The sequence below is a fragment of the Aythya ferina genome (genome assembly GCF_964211825.1).
Source record: "Aythya ferina genome assembly, chromosome: 10".
Classification (NCBI taxonomy): Eukaryota; Metazoa; Chordata; class Aves; order Anseriformes; family Anatidae; genus Aythya; species Aythya ferina.
This window is the reverse complement of record NC_140306.1, coordinates 16,535,567-16,558,245: the sequence shown is the minus strand read 5'-3', so window position 1 is coordinate 16,558,245 and position 22,679 is coordinate 16,535,567. Positions and strand designations below refer to the sequence as shown.

At 34.3% G+C, this 22,679-nt stretch overlaps 1 protein-coding gene across 14 annotated transcripts in view; it reads right to left on the bottom strand.

The window, feature by feature from the left end:
- Positions 1 to 22,679, bottom strand: part of ATP2B2 (ATPase plasma membrane Ca2+ transporting 2) — a 419,442-nt gene that overhangs the window by 32,709 nt on the left and 364,054 nt on the right. For all 14 annotated transcript variants that reach the window (XM_084531458.1, XM_084531464.1, XM_084531465.1 and 11 more), the window contains 6 exons: positions 19,284 to 19,525; positions 18,461 to 18,695; positions 13,000 to 13,179; positions 12,020 to 12,107; positions 4,784 to 4,890; positions 3,984 to 4,175 (listed from right to left, as the gene is read on the bottom strand). In XM_084531458.1, the coding sequence (XP_084387584.1) occupies positions 3,984 to 4,175; positions 4,784 to 4,890; positions 12,020 to 12,107; positions 13,000 to 13,179; positions 18,461 to 18,695; positions 19,284 to 19,525 (1,044 nt within the window). The remainder of the gene's footprint in view (positions 1 to 3,983; positions 4,176 to 4,783; positions 4,891 to 12,019; positions 12,108 to 12,999; positions 13,180 to 18,460; positions 18,696 to 19,283; positions 19,526 to 22,679) is intronic.

The following is a 22,679-nucleotide window of genomic DNA, read 5'->3' as shown; positions in this document are numbered from 1 at the left end:
ATTAATTAGATTGACTGAAAGATGAAGTGAATTATCTTTTCATTATCTTATACATGCCATGCAAACTGCAGACATGGGCCTAGCAGAAACAACAGTGGTGAGGTCTTTGGTTGGGGATGTGTGTAGAGTCAGCACCTGTGTAGCCGCAGACTGAGTGACCCCAATTCAGCTTTTAATCAGAGTTCATAAAGTTGGGTTTTCTTGTATGGCCTAGATATCAAAGTGTTATAAAGTGTAATTATAGAGCCACAATGCAAAGTTTCATTATCAAAACTCTTGGCCTATAGGTTGAGTGGCTCTAAACTGAAGCAAGGTCCAATGTAAGCTAGATCCTTGTTAGGGGCTGCTTAGTTTTGGCAGCAGCCTCTCCAAGCTTGGCAATACATGACAATATATCTGTAATTCCTATGCCACTTAGAACATGATTTCTGTCACCTTTACATGACTTCATGTAATGCATAGGATAGCAAATGACTGCTTGCATTGGTCCCATTTAGTCTGCATAATAAAATCTGCAATATTCCACTTCTAATCCTTTATGATCCTGATGTAACATTGGAATGGCATTGAGGGTTGCATGCAGCATGTTAAACATGCACATTAAACAGTCGTAAATTTAACATCTATTGAAACAACAAGCCAGGACAAAATAGAAATATAGTAGATAACTCTCTGCCAGCAGCACTTTGCTGCAGCAGGTAGATAAATAAATAAATATGCATTTGTTTAGTATTAAAAGAATTAAGCTAATCTGTAGTTCCCTTAAGTGGAACTTGGCAAGGTCACTGATTTTATTTATGTATTTGAGGAAGAAAAGGAAGAAAAGAAAAGAAAAAAAAGCTGCAGATTCTTACAACCACAAATGGTCACAGGCCCTACTTAAGATTTTTCTTAAACCTCTCCACGGCACTCCTAAGGTGCTGTGGACCAAAGAAATCAACTCGTACTTGGCAATGCATCCACTGTGTGCTCCTTGGAGGTCTAGTTTTGGTAATAAGCACTTACACAGTTGGACCCTTTCATTAAAACCAAGTTGCTGTAGTTTCACTAGTCCCTCCTGCAGTGATATGACCATATGCACATACACACCAATACAACTGCAGGATGAAGACTGAACAAAATGAAGCACTTAGTTGCAAAATTCGAGCCAAGTGTTAGAAAAATCAGTCAAAGCAAAGATTTTATCTTTATGCTTCCTTTTAGCACAACCAGAAGAAACATCAAAAAGAGCTGCTAAAAGAAGCTTTATACTCAAGGTATCCCAATGTGCTGTTTCTGAACTGCAGAATAATTTTTTTGAGAGAAGTGACATTAGAAAGCATGAAATAAATACTACTACCTAAATAGAAATTTTATCATTCTAGATTTCATAAAATCACCAAAAGTGTAGGCTGTGTAATACTAATTAACCTGAATATTAGTCATGGACTAAAATTATAATCTCTGTGTCAAAGAAAGCCAAACCTACTACCTGAAAGCAAAGCAAAATTCAGTCCAATACAGACCTTCTTTACATTCATTTTGAGGGTCACAGAAAGCTGTGTTGCTTTTTGGAAAGGATGGATTTTAATTTTGTTAATTAAGAACTTAAGTGATTCATTCAAAATAATAATTTAGACCTATGTGCAGTTTTGCAGACTTATTGCTGTGTGCACTTACCCTGTTGTACCCATGATTTTCAGTACGATCATGCATTTTGTACTAGAGCTATTTTCATAGCAACCAGAGGGTACAGTATGTTCCCAAGTGTAATTTTTAGTAGAGCTTATGAGCCAAACAAACATAATGCCCTTTCACTGCCTAGAATCTTTGAGTCAAAGCCTAACATAATAATGTTCATTCGTAAGGCAAGATCCTTGCTGAATGAGATAGAAATGAGAGCTGCTTGGAATTATCAGCAGTCAGGCAGTTCAGTGTAAACAGAACTACAATGGAAATAACTGTTGCCTTTTTGCTACAGTTTCAATTTTAGTTCCTTTCAGACCTTGTTCTTTGGATTTGCATTTTTACTGCCAAATTAAGGAATTGCATAAGAATCTGTTTGGGCAGAAATACAGAAATTCTAGGAGTTGTATGTTAAAACCTATAAACAGAGACAATAAACTTGACAGGCTCAGTGATGGTCTTACAGCCCATTGGGTTAATACAAACACACTGGGCCTGATCCAAATCCTTTTAGAAGGTAATGGAATGATTCAAAGGATGAGAAAAGCTCTGGAAATAGAAAGAACATGCTTCCACTGAATACGCTCTACACAAGAACTTAGTATTGATTTTAAAAAGTCCTTTTATTGACTCAGAAATGTTTACTTCTTCAAGAATAAAATAGAAAATACTTAGTTAACAGCTAGAACATATTTCCCTTAATGCTTTCACAAAGCAATTGAAAAACCGTGGATGCTAACCCCCAAATAATCACCTTACATAAATGTGTTTAGGCAGTGATGGAATGTCTATAAAACACGGGCTCAAAAGGAAGCAGTCCTCTCAGTTCCAATTCTGGTATTCTGACCATGTTGCTTTTAGCGCTTTATTGTATATTATTCTGTACCATTGATAAAATCCAGGAGGATTTACCTTCCACATTTTTAGTACTTATTCATGTAATTTCCGTTAGCAGTAAAAACTACTTCATGGTTAAACATTTTCTCAATATGCTTGGAAATATTTCCCAAGGGAAAATGAAAAGTTTCCAACTTCTGCCTCGACGTCAATAATTTTGTCCCATAGCACAGGCTCAGCTGTGACAACAAGACATCATCAAGACTTGGAAGGCAGCATGGTAAGGAACAAGCACTTAGCAGCTCACAATTTTTTACCTCTCAGAAAACAAATTAATTGTTTCACAGCACAGATAAGGCCTCTAAATGTCAGTCAAGGCTTAGGAGAAGTTTGACCTCACGGTTTTCTAAAGGTACCTGAGTTTCTGGTTTCAAGTATCAATTCCATGATTGCAATGTAAGTTTACCCTGGAGCAGAGCTAATGACTTATTCATTGTTCTGCTCAGGTGTGCATGAGGTGGAATTTACCTGCTGGAACAAGCATGTGCATCTGTATGATGCACAATGCAGGGAGGCGTCAGCTCTCCCATAGTGCATCTCAACCAAAAGAGGCCTTTTGTAATAGCACCTGTCTGCAGCATTTGAAATACACATTAATTTGGGGTTGGGGGAGTAACAGCACTAACAAGCCTCCATGTTTTGCTATTTTCTAACGAAGAACAAGCCCTAGTACCCTAAATACAAACCACTAAATACATGCTGGTTTCTTGCTAGGTAAAATAAAATTTTATTCATCAAAAAGTAGTAATTTGAAGGAAAATACACAGTATGCTTTTGTAAAAGACCTAGACATGTTACACATACATCAGGATTACAATAAGGGATTAGTGTAGAGGGGGAAAAAGAAATCAAAGTTCAACTATATGTGTTATTTAATTGGCTTATTGTTTGCACTTAAAATTAAAAGGACTTGCATGAAAGCAACAAAATATTTATCAGTCAAAAAACTCCTCTGCTGGGATTACTTCTATTCACTGCTAACTTGAAAATCATAATCTCATTCCATAATCCATCACTAAATACATACTTAAGAGTGAAATATTTTGAAAGAGAAAGGCAAAGTCACACAGACTCTTCCTTTTTCCAATCTTTGACATTTTCTTCCCTGATGCCAGAGGCTCAATCATGGCAATAATAAGTAATCAAAAACAGGGAGCTGTACAGAAGCAGAACCAGTATTAGTTGTTCTTGAAAGTAATTTACTTTTAGGAGAAAGTGGATTTGTACACTTTCTTTTGTCAACAGCTATTTAACACTTACCAGTTTGATCCCCAATACTTTAATTTTCAGAAGAACTTCAGAAAGCATGCTTTCTGTTGTACAAAGTAAGAATTAAATGTAAAGCATCATCACTTAAGAGGCAATGAAACATGGGTAGGATTTGGCCCCATACTTTAAGCAATGCCTGAAGATAATCTTACCTGGGTAATGCACGCGCCAGTGAAAGCCACAATCACAGCCACAATGTTAACAGTGAGCTGGAACTGAAGGAATTTTGAGATACTATCATAGACGTTACGTCCCCACATGACAGCCTTTACAATGCTACTGAAATTGTCATCTGTTAGGATGATATCTGAGGCTTCCTTTGCAACATCTGTTCCAGCAATACCCTGGAAAAATTAATTGAGAATAAAATTACTGGGAAGTACACTGACAGTTAGAACACAAATCCCTGCATACTCAAAGTCCATAGTTACAGTAAGATTCCCCAGCACCATCACAATGACTGCTGAGTATATTCTGCATTTTATATTTGCTAGGATGATGGCTAATTGGACCTGTTTTTGAAAGTGAGTAAGGAGGTAGAAAAGGGCATTGACAGAGAACAGTGGAATTCATGTGATGATACTTCTGGGTGCTTTAAATTATCAGCTTATTGTCTAACAATCTTTTGAGTTTTTTCCTTCTTTTTTTTTTTTTAGGATATTATATTAATATACATGAACAGAATTGATAACAATTAGAATTACATATCTTAATATATAATCTAGTATATTAAGATATCTTAAGAGTCAAAGTATGTTGGGAAGACATCTTCACATGTAGCAATAGTTTTTAGCAAAGTGAAATAGTATTCTGCTGTTGTGATGAACACTGAGTCCATTCTACTGTATAGGCAATATATTGCTTCATTAAGCAATTTTCTCAACACTTCATGAATGGAAAACTTACAGCAGATTTACAATGACATAAACATCAATAAATACGCAGATTATACCATTGCAAAGCCAACATCAGCCTTTTTAAGTGCTGGTCCATCATTGGTTCCATCACCAGTCACAGCTACAACCTGTCTCTGTTCCACCTGGGTGCTGTCAATAATACCTGCAAAAAATGTATATACGAGTGTGTATACAGTGTGTTTATATGTTAGCAAGACAAAACGTACCTCTAAAAATAGCTATGTGTGTAATACCAACTACGTATGGTGTAATATACCAACATGTTTTACGGAGATTGACAGAGTTGATTTCTAAGGAAAATAACAATGAAAGCCATGCCACCTCTATTATGTACTATTCAACATTGCTACTAGATTTTTTTATGGAAAGATCTGATCCTGCACCACCAAAACATCAATAACACTTGCATAGGCATCATAGAGAATGACATTGTCTCACTATGTTCTTCTGGAAGACTTCTACTATTAAAAATTACATGTCACAGTAAAACCATTTCAGACCAGCTCCCCAGTTAAAATTCAATGTTTTTTTTTTTGTTTGTTTGTTTGTTTGTTTTGGTTTTTTTTTGAAGATTTAAGTTCATGCTTAAAGGTTTCTTAAACTGGGTCTTAACTATAATATCTGTTCCACTGGTTTGCCTTCTGGCAATCAGTTTAACCTAAAGATAACAAATGCCATTGATGAATTTTATTTAGTTGGAGCCAAATTAGCATTTTAACAGAGAGACATTCAACTCTGCCAAACGATGGTTGAGAAGATATAAAATAATTATTTAAATTATGGAGCAAAACATTCAAATAGTCATAATAAAATAATTTCCACTTTAATTTGTCAAATGATCTCAAAATGAAAACACTACTTTAAACGGTGAATTGAGTTTCACCAAATTAGCACAAACAAAAGTATTTGCCACTTATGCAGATAGGGAAAGTAAAGAAAAGATTAAATACTTTTTCTAAGGTCATAGAAGCGGCTCTGTATTTTAATGGGATGGGCATCGTTCTCCACTCATGTTTTTATTTCCATGTCAGAGTCCCTTTGCCGACTTAGTAGGAATACAGGATTTCTATGTAGCATATAAGAGCAACTCCCTATATTAGGTAACATGAGGGGAAAATAAGAAAATTCCTTTTTTAACACACTTTGCACAAAGTTGTATCCTCTAAAAACAATTATCAAAACCTGCCCAGTGTAAAAAGCTTTCAGCTACTCTGGAAAAAAAATAACTCCCATATCAGATAATCAGACAGAAATAGGAAATTGCAGATTACAGAGCAATAGCTGCCTCTTGGCAAAGTTTGGGCTTATCAGGCACCCAGAAGATTGCAATGCAAAAGGAAAGCAGTAACCATCCTCCTGTATTTTTCAGTCTCAAGAAAATCAGAAGAAAAGAAAAAAAAAGCAAAAAAACAACATGCAATTCACTTTCCATTAGCACTATGAACTCAGATAAATAGCATATTATTCTGATATGATCTTATAATTAGAGCTTTCAGTTTGTTGGGGTGACTTGTCTTTGGTAATACTAAATAAACAGGAACATCAGCTGCCATTGCTTTTAAAAACATTTATCTTGTCTTCCCTTCTTGTTATCAATATACCCTTTGATGTTAAATTAATAATTTAAGCTTCTGAAGAAATTCATTAAAACTCCAACACCTCATGCTATTAACTGCTCCAACCAGGTAGAGAACATCCTCTCACAATTAGATTCCAGATGGGAGCATAGCCCAGATGAAGCTGAAGAGAGTTTAACAGATGACCTCCTAATGGCTATAAATAGTGGACAAATGTCAATGATTCACTACCTGACTGCCTATTTTTATCCATAAAAGCAAATTACACAGCCAGGATGAGACAACCACCCTCCAGAACACAGAACTGCATAATCAGCAATCATGGAAAGAAATAAAATGGTCTTGGTTACCATCAGCATCTCAGCCACACTCACCACTGCCAGCGTCATTAGAACTACATGAAGACGTGGGACAAAACTATATAGATGGAGGAACTTTACTTTGAACATCAGACTAATTTCTAAAATGAAGCAGTAGCAATTATTAGGGATTCAGATTATTTACTATAGCTATTCATAGTTATACCCATGCTCCTTGACTTCATAGTATTTTTAATCTGTCCTTCCTCCCTTCTCCACATTTCTAAATCACTGTCTTCTTTCCAGCACTCTACTTCCTAACTCTCCTTGCTTTTCCCCTTTTTTTTCCCTCTCTTTTGATATAATTTTGTTAATGGCTGTGGTAAGCATTCATGGTTTCACTTCAAGAGTTTTCTTCAGTATCAACTAATATGCCTGTATAGATTTCACAAAAGGTGTAAGGACACCAAAGAAGGGAGGGATGCCAAGGAAGGGCTCTCCCTCTACTATGGAGAACTACTGCTTTGGTGATCAATAAAAAACTTAAATAAGTGTATGATCTGACAGACTGGCAATCAGAGAATGCCCATTTCTACTCATTCACAATAGCTAAAAAGAAATTTCCATATTAATTTCTCATGTCTAACAGCCAGGAAAATTCTACAAAATAAACTGCTTTACTCCAGTCAAAGACTTGCATACATCATGTTAATCAAACTGTTTGCGAAGTACAGCAGGCAAATTCATAAAATGTGGCAAAGCTTCCTCCCAAAACAGCCTTTGCTGTTTCATTGATCTGTGCCCTCATCTCAAGCTGTTAGGCTACAGCTTTTCTCTGTCAAAAGGGAACTTTGTTCAACAGTCACAGGAATGCATGCAGAACCCAACATTACAGTACGTTCCACACACAGATTCCATTGATGCTGTAGGAATTTGGGAAGGAATCATGTAGATTCTTTAAGATATATATGTGTCAGAGCAAGCAACTGTTTCTGATGAAGGAAAAGATTTTTTTTTTAAAACAACCATGTATAGCCATCAAGAGGAGCACTGTATGTGCACGCTTGCTATGAAAGATACCAGCATTACATACAAAAGTGAAAGTGAAATACATCGTATATCTCCTACCTTCCTCCCATCTAACATCATGCAAGCATTAAATCAAACCCTTGCAGGATAATATTATAAAGAATATTAAGCAACATTGTGTCTTCCATTTCTTTTACAGGGAAAGTATCTGTACCCATAGTCAGATCAAAAACATCAACTGCAGCCTCGGGTTTTCCCTTTACTGTGGAACAAATGCCACTTCATTTCAACAATTCTTATTTGCATTGTCACCCTTAGAGCCACATCAGTAAAAAAAAAAAAAAAAAAAAAAACAAAAAAAAAAAACTGGTTCTGGGAGAGAGAGAGAAAAAAAAAAAAAAAAAAAGAGAAAAAAAAAAGCTGTTTTAGGTATCTTATTCTGTCTAAAATGGTTGACTCAAAACAGGCAGACAGGGAAAACTTAGCCACAGCAGAGCATACAAAGATGGACACAAGTTCAAGTGTTATTGATGTTATTGATGCTGGAAAGTTGATTATCCCATACACTTACACATTTATCTGTCTTTGACAAGCCAAGCATACACAGATGCAGTAATATATTTTTGTAGGCATATTGTGTTCACGTTGTTTTTTAATATTTCCTAACTTTTTCAAGCTCCATGTTTATCTAACAAGAATTTAGAAAATCTGACTGAAAGAGAAAATTTAAATTCATTTAAGTTAAATGCTTGCCTACTTGCAGGAATAGATCTTTAAAGATTAATATAAAAGTGTTTTATAAAACATTACAGACAGCATTGGCAATAGTTAAAAGTGCTCTGCAAAGTTCGTGATATTAGAATGCCAGAGAAGACTATGGCATAAATACAAAGATTTCTGTTCTGAGCAGGCACCAGCAATGTGAAACATAAAAGGGGAACCTTGAAAGCATCAGGACCTTCACAAAGTTATTCCTAACACTGATGACAAAGATCTAGATAGTATTTAAAGTATAAAACTGTAGATTCACTTGTAGCATACCTCCTGCTTCCTTTAAACTATTCTTATATTCATCACTTTTGGGAAGTGTTGGTCAAAGCCAACTTTTTGCATTATGGAACATGTCAACTTTCTGAATATTTCTTTACATGAATTTGAATAAAAATAAATATTTAAATTTTATTTCAAATGGAAATCAAAACCAATTGCAACTTGCACAATACTGCTATTTAATTTCAGAATTTCAATATTTTTTTCTATTATTCTTATTATTTTACCTAGTCTCATGGCATATCCACTACAATGATATCAGGAGTATAATACCATCCCACGCAATAATATTTGAAATATTTTAGAAATTAAGGGTAATTATTAGAAAATTTTTTTCTTTTTTAAAGTTCCCTTTCCCTTTCTGCTTTTTAATCAAGCGGCTTTCCAAGAACGTTCTTTTTAGTATCACACTAAAATAATTCCAGATGAATTTAAACATTGAAAACACAGCTTCTTTAGCTTGTTATTTTATACTCTCTATACCTTCTGATAAGATGAGAATGTTGTTTTCATGAGTAGTAAGCATTTGCTTCTTATTTTAAAATAACAATCTGACAATATTGAAATATTTCAGCAATAATATCATTATAGATGACATGCATTTTTATTGTTGTATTTTGAAATAGGGTAAAAAAAATGAAATCATACTAGCAGACTTCATGAAGTCTTTAAGAAATTGTATTTCAGTTGGATTGAGATGTCTAAGTGAAATGTTTTGGTTTCACTGAAACACTTTGTGATGCTAAACCACTTTGACATTTTTTTCAATCTATTTCTACTTCAAAGACATAAATATTTGAGAGAACACTGTCTACGCAGCCTGAAATGCTGAACCATGCCTTTCTGTAGTCCCCTAGCAGTAGTAAAAAGAAAAATGTAAAAGAAAAATGATCCTTTTGCTGGGTGGGACTGTGCTGTATTAAAGACACAAAAAAATGTTCCCTCCAGCAGCAGTATGTCATTAAAAATTAAATATATTTTTTTAAAAAGTTTATTTTGTGATGTGTGTTTTTACCCTAAAGCAGATAGAATACATCAAAGAATAGAAAATCCTCTTGATCCCTCAAGTGTCTGAGAAAAACGTAACATTTTAACAAGAATCCCAAAATTGGTGAACATTTAAATAGTTTCTTGTAACTTTTAATTGCCCTTGGAGTATACCATCCAAAAAAATCCATCCTGATTTCCACACACTTGTTCTTGAACTTTGTTGGATATTTAATTGCTCTCTCTTGACCCTGCCGTATCTTTAAAATATTAATTGTACCAGTTATATAAGACATTCAGTAGTAGTAAATATTTTGTATTGTCAAAGTGCTTATGATAAAGAACATCATTAAATTGTTGCTTATTTTTCTTCAGCTATTATTGATTTTATTTTCTCTGGCAAAGGTTCCATTCTCCTCTTACGGGAAAGTCCTATGTGATTCAAATAAGTACTCCCAAGGGACTTATTTAATCAACTTAATGAAACAAATTGTTGTGTGCTTCTGAAACAAATAAAACCATATTAGGCTTTACAAGTCATGTCCTATAAGAGCTATAACACAGTGTGTTGTATGCACGAAGGAAGTGCGGATATTTCAGCTGACTTTTTGCTGTTTGAATTCTGAGAAGGAGAGCAAGTAATTATGTTGCCCAAATCAATGGTCCCCAAACATTTTGATTGTGCACAGCTAATAGTAAAAAATTTTGAGCACACACCCCAATATTATGCATAGTATTTACAAATTGTGCATATGTATACTTACGTGCCAAAGTGTTTTATACATTAGAAAAAATACACAAAATAGAGTTTTAAAAGGATTGGATAAATAAAATAAATCTCATTCTTAAAATAAAGTTTATTTATGAATGGTGCTAGAAATATTTTCTTCCTGCACCCCACTGGATTGTCTTGCATAACTCCTGGCATGTGTACACCCTACTTTGGAGACGACTGGTCTAAATACCGTCTCAAGAGGCTGAGTAACAGCAGTCTGTCTCCAGCTGCCTCATCTTCTGCACTATGACAGAGCTTACAGGTATATTAGTTCTCCTGAATGAACCATGCTTCTTGAGTTCTTCACATACACTGGTCCCAATCCCAAAGGGCCCAACAGATCCAATTTTCAAATTCTCAAGGGAGCTTTTGCTCTAAGGTCATTTAGGCATTTTAAAAAGATTATATCCAGATCAAAAGCTTTTATAGTCAGTCATCTACAAAGTCATATCAATAAAACCTTGGCATCCAAAAGGATAAAGCTAGAAATTGTTTTCTACCTAAATCTGAATTATTTAAGCAGTCAGACAGATGGAAACATCTTTTTGTGGCCAGAAATGATGCTATCCCAGATCAGAAATTTTCTGATTTAATAAGCTTTTAAGCATGAGCTTCAAGGTCAATAGAATAAAATATCATGCCAGCAAGAAGTGTCAGATACAGATTTGAAGAAGGCTTCATAAAGAATGCTGTGAATATGAATCCATCTTTCATAGGAGCATTCTATCTGCAGATGGAATGGTGAGAGAATATGGTTTGTATGGCACAGTTTTTATAGGACAAAAACAGACTCTAAACATACAGCTGAAAATCTGAAGGAAGCCTGTTCATATCATACAATTACAAAGCCTATAGGAAAATGGAACTCTATGCCTACATTTTATATGACATATGAAAACTGCTATTGCCACACGGAAAGTTTTTAGTTTGGAATACTATCTAAATATAATTGTGGGACAACAGAAGCATAAAAACCTGAGTGATGATTGATTTACTCTAAATGAAATTGTTCTTGGTTGGTTTTTTCTGTTTGTTTTGTTGTTGTTGTTTTTTGTTTGTTTGTTTTGTTTTGTTTTGTTTTTTGTTTTTGTTTTTGTTTTCATAAAGAGGTATATTCAAGGAGATTAAAATCTACTCTGCCTCTTATTTATATGAAAAATTAGCCATTTCTCAATAATATTTTTCCGGCTAGCACACGCGCATTTTCTCTTCCCTGGCAGAGCCTCATTCCAGTCCAGTTAAAAAGTCCCAAGGCAAATAAGAGATTACTTCTACTTGCCACACAACTTACTAGTATTTCTGTTATTCCTGCCAACCAGTTTCTTGTTATTTTTCATTTGAAGGTTCAGACAGGATGCAAACACAAGAGATTTCGTTACCAAGAAAGCTTCCTTGTATTATGTATACAACAGAGATGTATAATTACAGATAACTCAGATACAGTGTTAACAGTAACATTTTTACAGTACAGAAGATGCGTCAACCATATTTCAATAACCTTGGCATTAATTTACATGATTTATTAATTTACGTGATGTATTACAATTTACTCACCTTTTACCAAAGTGTGTTTGTCTGTGGGAGATGACCGAGCAAGTACTCGAAGTTTTGGCCAGATTTTGTCAATTCGCTCTTGCTCAATCTGGAAAGCAACAAAACCAACAACATAATGATTAGTCTGTGATGAGCAAAATGCAAAATATATAGTTTCTCAAAGTATATAATGTATATATTCCATATACACATATGTAAAATATATAACTTCTCAAAGTATATAATAACAAATATGTAACTTCTCAAAGCCAATCAAACGTTTACAACTACAAATGTGTTCTTTTATTCTGCATTATAATACAAGTTCTTCACCTCATTTTGGCACTAATAATGGCAGAATTTTCTCTGTACACCAACAGCAACAAGGACATATCCATAGCATATCCTTATGCTCCCAGGATTCCATCAGTCAATTCAAGGAGTAAATGACTGTGTCCAGACAGAGTTTTGTTTTTTAAAGCTGGCTTCTACAGTCCGTGTGTTAGCTCCATCTTTTATATGTGGAATTAAAAATCTTCTGAGAATAGACTAAGTTACTGAAATCATTAGAATGAGTGAATATCGCAGTACATGGATTAGATAAAGTGGTACAAAATAAAGTGGGCATAACTGGTTCTTTGTACAGACTGAATTCATGAGACTTAAACCTGCAGACTGCTGTTGTGTTCCTTCTCTTTGCTAACAAACCTGTTTCTAATGTACTTAGTTTTGATTTCTTGTATACTAGTGCTATGGTTCTAAAAACTGCTAAATAAGGCTAGCACTAAATTTATAATGGCTCTGCATGATAAGAAGTAAAGACTGGATTTTCAATGGTATTTAAAAAAAAAAAAAAGAAAGATACTTCTAGAAAGAAATACCAATATCTCCAAGTAGTCTTTACTGAAATAAGGTACGCATTGGTGCAGGTGAAAGAACATTTCAGTGTTCTCACTACTTGTAAACCATATTAATATGTATGGATTTACTATATGAATTACCTCTCCCTTCTCATTTCGGATCCTTCTGTTAAACTCTTTTCCTTCAAGGCAAAGAAAGTCTTCTCCTGGATGAATGATTCCACATTTTATGGCAATGGCGCGTGCTGTGTTGATGTTGTCTCCAGTGACCATGCGGACCGTAATTCCAGCTCGCTGGCACTTTCTTATGGCTTCTGGGACCTTCAAAAGCAATATAAATAGGAAAGAAAATATGAGATAGATATGAAATATAAATACAAGTTGGATGTTTCCAGTTAGGATATTTTTAGGCTAAGAAATTCATGAAATAAAAAGGGAAATCATCCATATTATGGCATAGATTAACAGCTATTTGACTTCTACAGAATTGAGGTTACACCAGAGGCAAGACAAATCTCGTAGCAAGAAGCATACAAACCATTTTTCTGATCACTTGCCTTAAGCTTCTCCTGATTTTGATACAAACAGGAGTACTCTGCATATTTTTTGACCTTTAGCAATTAAGGTACCTAACATATTCAATATACGTCAAAACGGAGATAATCAATATCCGTATATTAAAAAAAAATTAAAAAAATGAAAACTTTATATTCAATATACATGCACTGAGAACACAGTTATTTTGTACAGAAAATTATCTAACATCTGATCCAAACTTTCAATAAGATTATCTAAAACATTTTAGAATTCAGCATTATTACCCTAATTTATGCATATCAACAGGTGGTATTCCCAAATATACATGAGCTTAATATTTAAAGAATAATGTATTCCAAAACTCTAAAAATGACAAATGATTAGTTACCCTCTTTCTGCATAAAACCAACTTTTCCTGTTGCACAGTATACGTACCAATGAGGGAGAATTCAGTGTTTGACAGGTCTGTGAGATCAATGCAGAAGCTAAGTTGGCATTGTATATTTGGCATCAGCTTATTTAAAAATAAAAAATCATTTTGTAATGAAAATAACCAATAAGCAAAGGATGTGATTATGAAAAGAATTGTCATTTTTAATAATTATCAACAAATTTTAAAACAATCCCATTTGGTTTAAGAAAGGGCATGGAAAGGGATATTAGTGGCTGCAATAGCGAAGTTTTCTACTGCCAATTCAGTGCAATTTGCTGATTATGACCTCTATCAGATAAGTACACTGTAGAACTTAATGTCAATTAGAGTGGATTAATCTCATCCATTAATACAGAAAAATATCAAGAAAAGGAGACGCCATCCACAACATCACACTGCTACCTTTTTGTATTGCTAGATATTTTAACTTCCTCCATAGCTGTAGCGGGCACTGCTGGGGGCAGGATGCTGAACTGATTGACAGATTGACAGCCCCTGCTCTGATCCGGCATGGGAACTGCTGGGGTCCTAATGAGTTCATGGGGCCAGAAAGGCTAGGTATCTTGGACTGAACGTCACACTAAAAATAAATTATATGCCCTTAAACTGTATTGTAGATAATGATTATTCTAATGAGTTAGTACAATTTCAAACCATGTTTCTGCATCTTTATTAAAATATTTTTTCCTGAGGAAATATTTTTTTCCTCAGGAAAAAATAGTGTTATTCATTTGTATAAGATTAGAAATGTCTCCAACAGTTATAAATCAACGTGGAACAAAGGGCATAATGGCTCTTCTGGTCAGCTGTGTTCTTCCCTTTTTAATAAACAAGAGGCAGTTATGAGGCATCTGCTTTCCACAGCACCTAACTAAACTAACACCTAGTTGACAAGCAGACTAGTACTTTTCTCATGACTATGAAGAAAACCGCTTCTTCCTCAAACCATACACACAGAATACAGTTTGCAGAATGACTCTCTGGCAATAGAGATTACAGAAGCAAGAGAAAAAATAAACATTTATCTACCTATTCCCTTCTCTCTACTAATTGAAAATGTTCTTCCCATGAGATGTATCCTGGAAGCATCATCTGGACTACCTGAGCCTTTTAACAGTACAAAGTTGACTTCTATGGGGCACCTACAACCAGATCAGATCTATTACTTAAGCAAATGACTACTGAGTTACCCATTTTCCACATTAATAATCTTGGCTACATCCCATTTGCCAGTTTGGAGTGCCCTTAGTATCCACTTAACTGTAGTGACCCTCGCGCATAGGGTATGACAAATTTACATGACTGTCTGTAAATCCAGCACAGCATATGAACCATGAAGGAGAAAAATAAATTACAGTACAAACAGAAAAAAAAAAAATAATAATAATAAAAAATCACACAAAGTGCCAGTCCTATTAAACAAGGTCATAGGAGGACAACCTAGTTTCAAATACACCTCAAACTAACTTATAACTAGTAAAATAATTCTACCTCCCTCTTCTCTCATTTTTGGACAGCTGGTGGGTGGTATCTGATTTACACTGTGTACAATAATTACAGTTAAAATATTGTTCATATTTTTTAATGCTGTAGGGAAGAAAGTGTTGGCAGACTGAGTGGGCAGTAGAAGCAGACATTTTCCATCAGTTTTGCAGAATTTAGATACACATTTCAATTTATTTTTTTCACTTTCTCTCTGTAAAAAAAAAAAACTTTAGATGTGTGCATGTATAAATTATGCAATGCACAAGTAACTATCAAAATCAGATGACAAATAGGTGGAATGTAGAAATGATTTACATTCTTCCAGAAATAAAAAAAATGTAGGTGTACATTGGCAAATCAGTATAAGCCAGTATAGACTCATTAAAGCCGAAGTAGAAAAGCTGTCAAAAACAACAGACAAATCTCTATAGGCATGAGATAGCATTCTGTTTGTTCTCTTCTTGTATATTTATCAAAGGAAAAAAAATGTAAAAAAAGCTTAATGGCAAGCCAGTATCTCAGTGCTTGATAAAGCCAGCTACTAACAATGAATAAGCCAGAGTCTGAATTGCATCAACCTAAATAACCAAAGAAGTATGCAAAATTCATGGATGTCCAGTGGTTACACTCCAGTCAAAACTGGTCAGTTGCTGGATATCGTTGAATAATTCATCCAAATAGTATGCATGGAAGGAAAAGCAACAGCAAGAAAGTGCCCTGCAGTATAACCAGAACAGATGCAGCACTCCCATGTCTGAGACCATGCTAGCATGACACTGCTGATACAGCAGGTATGTCAAATATGTGACAACCTGAACACACCAAGGGTGTGTTCTGAGCAGCTCTGAGAAACTAGGGGAGCTATAAATTTGTATGCCATTAACTCCAAAGATCATCTTAAGGGAAAAATGCAGCCTTTTCCATTATAGACATTAACACAATATAAGGGAAAATACAGGTTGTCAGGATGGTGACACTGCATTGCTTCACTGAAATTAGCTAATCTGCCATTTCTGATAGAATAAAACCTGATGTCCATGAATACTGAGAATATTAATAAAACAGAAGTTGTAGTAATATTTCACATTTTTATGCTTTTCCCCTGCAGAAGACACTTTGAAAATTCATAAACTCCAATGGTGTGTCTATATTTAATTACTGGACTAATTCTTGCAAAATAAGAAGGTCATTTATAAGAGCACAACACCTTACTATTTGCAACAATTTAAGTGATACGTAATTCCCACTAAGTCAGATATTTCATACAGACACCATTTTCTGAAATTGCTTTTGTTATGGCTTGAAGGTTCTTTTGATCTTACCACAATGAAACAGTCAAAAGGGATATGGAGAAAAATCCCCTCAAAACAAATTTCCCCAAAACAACTGCAGATTTGTCCAACATTTGGTAGTATTCTGGTGTTAAAAGGTGTTATCTACAAGAAATTCAGTACATTATTTAGATAATTTTAGAAATAAAATGTTTTTCTTCCTTCATCTTCTTTGATCCTTTAAATAGATATCAGACTTGACCTCTTTGTTTGTAGCAACACTATTCATCTTTACCTCAAACTTCTATGAAATTATTCCCTATGAAATGAGAGTAGTTCTCTTATAAAACACATGGAAGGATAGTTTGCAGCTATTTTAAATAATAACTGCAAACCCCATTGCTACCCATTCCCTCAGTCTGTCATACCATACTGTATTATAAAGCTATTTACGTATTATAAAGCTATTTTCAAAAAACACGTATCATTAATCAGTTTTGGAGGGAAAGAGCACTGATTCATAACTCTGTTGGTCACTGACAGTTAAAATCTGTCTGAGTTTAGATAGATAGATAGAAAGATAGATAGATAAATGAGCTAGAGTATTAGGAGTGGGATCCATGCAGACAGGATATTTTAAGAATATTTTAAAATATTTTTAAAGACATGCAATGTCAGGTGTAGGGACAGATGGATTAGCAGCAAGAGACCAGCGTATGATAGATAAAGTGAATGCTGTTCATCTGATGACTGCAGAAGTAAGCGTTTTATCATAGTTTTCACCTAACCAAGACTTACTTCATATTATATATTTCTCAATACTGAAAAAAAAAGGCAAGAAAACCCATTAACACTCAAAGTACAGCTATGAAATTGGTGCCTATAGTTGTAATTATATCATGCTGTTTTCCTTTATTTATTTTCTAGTTACAGCAGAAATATATAAAGGCCTACTTTAAAAGTGACTCAGGGAAATAGTTTTCCTTGCATGTCTAGCATTGCCACCAATTCTCAGTGGATCAAATACAAAGATTTAGATATGATTAAAAAAAAAGATCCAGCAAAAACAAAAGGAGACAGAAGACTAAAAAAGACCAAGATTGGTACCAAGCTACTTTATGCAGAATAAGAACCCGCTCTTTCTGTACAAGGGAAACTTGAGTTATCTTTCAATAACCTTACTCCAGAGCAAACAGCAGTCATTAATCACCTACTGAAATAACAGTACCATCGCAGAATGGATCTTGCTTCCATTGTGCATCACCAGTACTGATTTTCTCAGATTACTTGAATTAAAACTTCTGTCACATTTTTACAAGCCATTTAAGAATAGGATCCATGAAATCTGCAGCCTCTCCATGGTAAAGCTTTTTCTTGTCCAAATATAACATTAAAAAGTTTCCCTGAGTATATACCAGTTACAATCTCAAGATAATTAGCAAAGTGGCAACATCACAATTATAACCGTAGCAATTATTATCACTACACCCTTTTCTTCTGCTTTCAGAGTTGTGCCTCACTGCTTTGATTAAAGAAAAAAACTTTAATATCTGGGAGTATAATAAAACTTGTAATGATGAATTCTCCTATATACTCCTGCATGACAGAAGATTCAATCATTTTAATCCTGTAGTTCACAAAGCCCTATTTTGCAATATTTAAATACTAGTTGATTAATAGTTGATGTTTATCAAGTTAATTTGATTTTTTTTAACCAACTGAAGTTTATTTCTAAAGTTCACTTGCACCTTCGACAGAACTAATTAAATAATAATAAAATTAAAAAAAAAAAAAAGATAAAGACTGCAATAAATCTATAGTTCAATTTCTGTTCAGTTCTCCAATAAATGTTTTATGACATAAGAATTTGATATACCTCTGGCCTTACTGGATCTTCAATGCCAACAACACAAATGCAAGTCAGATCAGATAAAATGTCGTTTTCATTGTCCCAGTCTGGCTCAGGGCTGCTATTGAAGTCTCGGAAAGCAACACAGATAGTTCTCAGTCCATCACAGGCCATTGGTTCAATCACTTTTTTCACCATTTCATCCCGGTCACGTGGTCTGAAGACACGAGGTTCACCAGCTGCATTAAGGATCCTGGAACACCTTTTTTATTTAAGAAAAAAAATATTAATTGTATATTTGCATGACAGTTGAAAAGTAATTCCTTGTACCAGCTCTTTTCATTCAACATCTTCCTTTTTGACAGCAAGTTTTAAATTTCTATTGAAAATATCTAGATCAAAGAAGATTCACTACTGAAATGTCATCAGATAGAATTTGACTGTAACTTATTATGGAGACACCAAGACCCTGTCCTCCATTACTTCCCTAAAACCCATGTAATTAATAAGCTGAGAACTTACAAAGAAATTGAAAAACCCTTACGTTCCAAATATGTTTATTAAACTAAAGAATGCATTCATAAATTACCAAATGCAGATGAGAAATAAATTAGAAGACCCAATATTTCTGCTAGCCAATGACAAGGAAAATAAGTCAAAGATTTCATCAGGGAAGAGGGAGGGGACTGGACATGGACAGTAACACCTTTACTTTCCTCAAGTGCGTCCTTTTTCTACCCTAGGTAGCAAATCTCAAACACCAAAATTCCCAGGTATGTTTTATTACTGTCAGAATGTTTTGCATCATTAAAATTTTGAAAAAACACAGCAAGAAATCATTTGAACTTACTTCTTCAGAACAATTTCAGAAGCTCCTTTGCTGTACATTCGGAAACTGCCATCTGGCATTTTAATGACAGTGCTCATTGACTTTCTCACAGAGTTGAATGTGTAAACCTTATAAAGTTTCTCCTCGGGGATGAGGTTCCGAACAGGCTCATAATCTTGTTTCAAATCCAGGACAAACCCTAAGAGGCCACATTCTGTCTTGTTGCCTACCTGGCGAGGCAGGCCACCTTCTTTTTCTGGTGGCTGTAGAGAAGATAAGATTAGATATGGATTTCTGTAATGATTAGCAGTATGCAATGCCTTCTACCCAATTAACAGAGTTACAGTGTACAGTTTAAGATCTAAAACTCTAATTATGGAGTCATGTCTCTTCCATTTTTTTTAAAAACTAGCAGAAATTTTAGTGTTATAACAGACTGGAAGCAGTTATGCTCACAACAAGGAAAATGTCTCCAGTCAGATGACTACATTTGGTCTTTTGCATTTCTTTTTTTTTAAATCAACCATGGGCAGTTGAACTTCTTATAGCTAGGCAAAACATCATTAAAAATGAAATAATTGTCTTTAGGCTCAATATAATTAATACTTACTCATCACAAATAGGATATTTTATATTCTTACTTGCTTAGAATTGAATTGTTTTGCTGACTTCTATGGGTTTAACGGCAAATTAAAAAAAAAAAAAAAAATGTCCTTTTTATCTACCAGGCAGTTTTGAATTAAAAAAAAAAAAAAATCAAAAAAATCAATCTGCATCTTAATCATAATAGTAAACCTACATGAAAATGGCATTTCCAACAATGTAAAAAATAATAATCCCGCTGATAAAAGCACCTGTTTCTAGGATCACCATATTTTAGTCAGCTGCTTGGATCACCATATTTTAGTCGGCTGCTTCAGACATTAAATGCTTTATATGTTAAGAAAAAAAAAAAAGAAAAAAAAGAAAAAAAAAAGGAGTAGTCTAATAATTTTGCAATTCTTTTTACTTCTAGGGACAAGGACAGCTCTATCTTCCCACTTGAAATATAAATAAAAACAAAAAACAGCCACATTTCACACACACACACAAAATAGAAGTGTAACATACCCCAAATCAAAAATTCCTGTGTTGTCAAGATTCCAAATAGACTTAAGGGTCCCATGCATGAGCAATACTGTTAATAACTTACATTTTCTTGTACATATTAGAATTAGAGAATGTTTTTTTTTAAGCTATGGAAACCAAGAGAAGGAAAAATCCTTTCACAACTTTAATTTGCAAAGTATCATACCACCGAAAACATTTGCATTTGGCAAAAGACAAGGCTGTAAGTCATTGGTTTAAATGTCACAAACATTTTGCAGAATTAGGGCTGCAGGAATACATTCAGAATTATGTCCATGTTTTCACCATAGACTTCTAAATCTACCCTACTTGGGAAATACCTGAGGGATGAGGGGTAATGTAAGGTGATTAATTGAAATTACAAATCTCTAATCCCACTTAGGTTTGAATTCTTGCAATGAGTACTGCCATAAAAGAGGGAAAGGGGAATTTTACGTAAGTATTAGTAAGTATCCCAGAGAACTACCCTTTGCAGCTGGTTTAAAAATGAAGGACTGATAGAAGATATTAATAGACTTGTCTAGAACTGAAGTAAGCAAAATGAAAGGCAGAATTTCCATAAGAATCATTTTTCTATCACCAGAAAATTTTATACTCAGACAGATTAACAGGATTTCCTTTTCAGAGATAGATGCATCTATGGTGAGCAGTACACAATAATCTAAAAATATTATAAGAGAGTTATCCTTCCATAACTCATTGTAACATCTCTAGCTTCTATATAAACAATCATCTAACCCAGTTATATGGGTAAGATTTGTGTTGCTATGACATTTTAGCATTATTCCAGGCTCAAATTAAAACACTTGCACTTAGAAAGCATAGCAATATGATATATTAAATTTATTATATAATATAATAACTTGTCCTGCTGTAATCCCATTATAGTGTGATACAACTGCCTTCTGGATTCTTAAATTCACTTAAGGATCCCTGCCTTACAACCCAATAACTTGTAGTTATATGATCTCAAAGGACAGTTAAATTCAGTAGATATACAAATTTCAGGTAGGAGTCAATAAAATACCATTTTGTTTAAAATAATTGGTTAATTTTCATGACATTGCCGCACACAGTTCTTGAAATGTGCTAAGAACTTGTTTTTTTTTCAAAGCAGCAGATTAATCAACTTCACTGCCTGGGTAGCAATGCAGAAAAAGACTTATTTCATATCAAACTTCCTCTTTTAGCTCTAAATCCCTATTTATGTTGCCTCTCTCTGCCACTGAAGACAATGAATCTCAACATTGACTTAAACGTGAATGTGATTAAGACACTAGCAAGCGCACACTGGAACCCAATGAAATAGATATAGATTTCTTTCCATCACAGACACAGAATATTAGATAACTGCTATTTCTTATGCATATGATTTCATCATGAGCAACTGTGAATATATACTGATAAAATAAAAATCTACCTACAGTTGACAGTGTTTAAACCTAAAGACCTTCTAAAATTCATTTTTTATTTAACCGTAAAGTAGATTACACTTTCCTTCTCTTACAATGGTCTAAAAATAGACTTCTTTTACTGACCATATTTTGAATGTAAATACGTAAGCAAGGGGAAAAAATACCAGTGAAAAAATGAACAGATATTTCAGAAAGGTTTCGAAATCTGCTAACAAGTGGCCACCTCCCTCTAGAGCAGCTGCTGTCTCCATACTCTTTGTACATTACATTAAAATAAAACATATGGTGGTGAGAGCTGGCAAGCACCACTTCCTTCCCTGTACTGTTTCAGCTCAAAATCTATATGCCAAAACTAGTTTCCTTGCAGATTGCTCTTGACAACCCTTCGCAGAAGCTGCTGGCTGTTAAAACTTTGTACTGTGCTGTATCTACATTTATTGTTTGCTGAAACCTGCAGTTTATGGCACCTGGAACACAATTAAAAGGATTGCACAAAGAGGCTACTTTTGAATAATTAACTATGAATTACTTAATTGACTTGGTGAATGAAAACGCTTTGACACTGTAGGAGAGAAAGCCTTTGAACTGTGATGTGCTAAAAGAAACTTTTGAATGCATTGTTTCTCAAGAGCTCAGTGAAAGGTCTTTTGCTAGTCACAAGATAATCTTCTACTGGGAAGGGACTGATCCAACATACTCCTCCAATAAATACTTCCCACTGATAATTGTATAATAATTTTAATTGTTTCTTTCAAGTCTTTACATTATTTACATGATAATAATATTTCAATTGTAAGTAAATACTTTCATGTAAAACAAGTGCAGGCAGATGTAAAATAAATAGTTGTTATAACTATCAAATCAAAATAGGTTT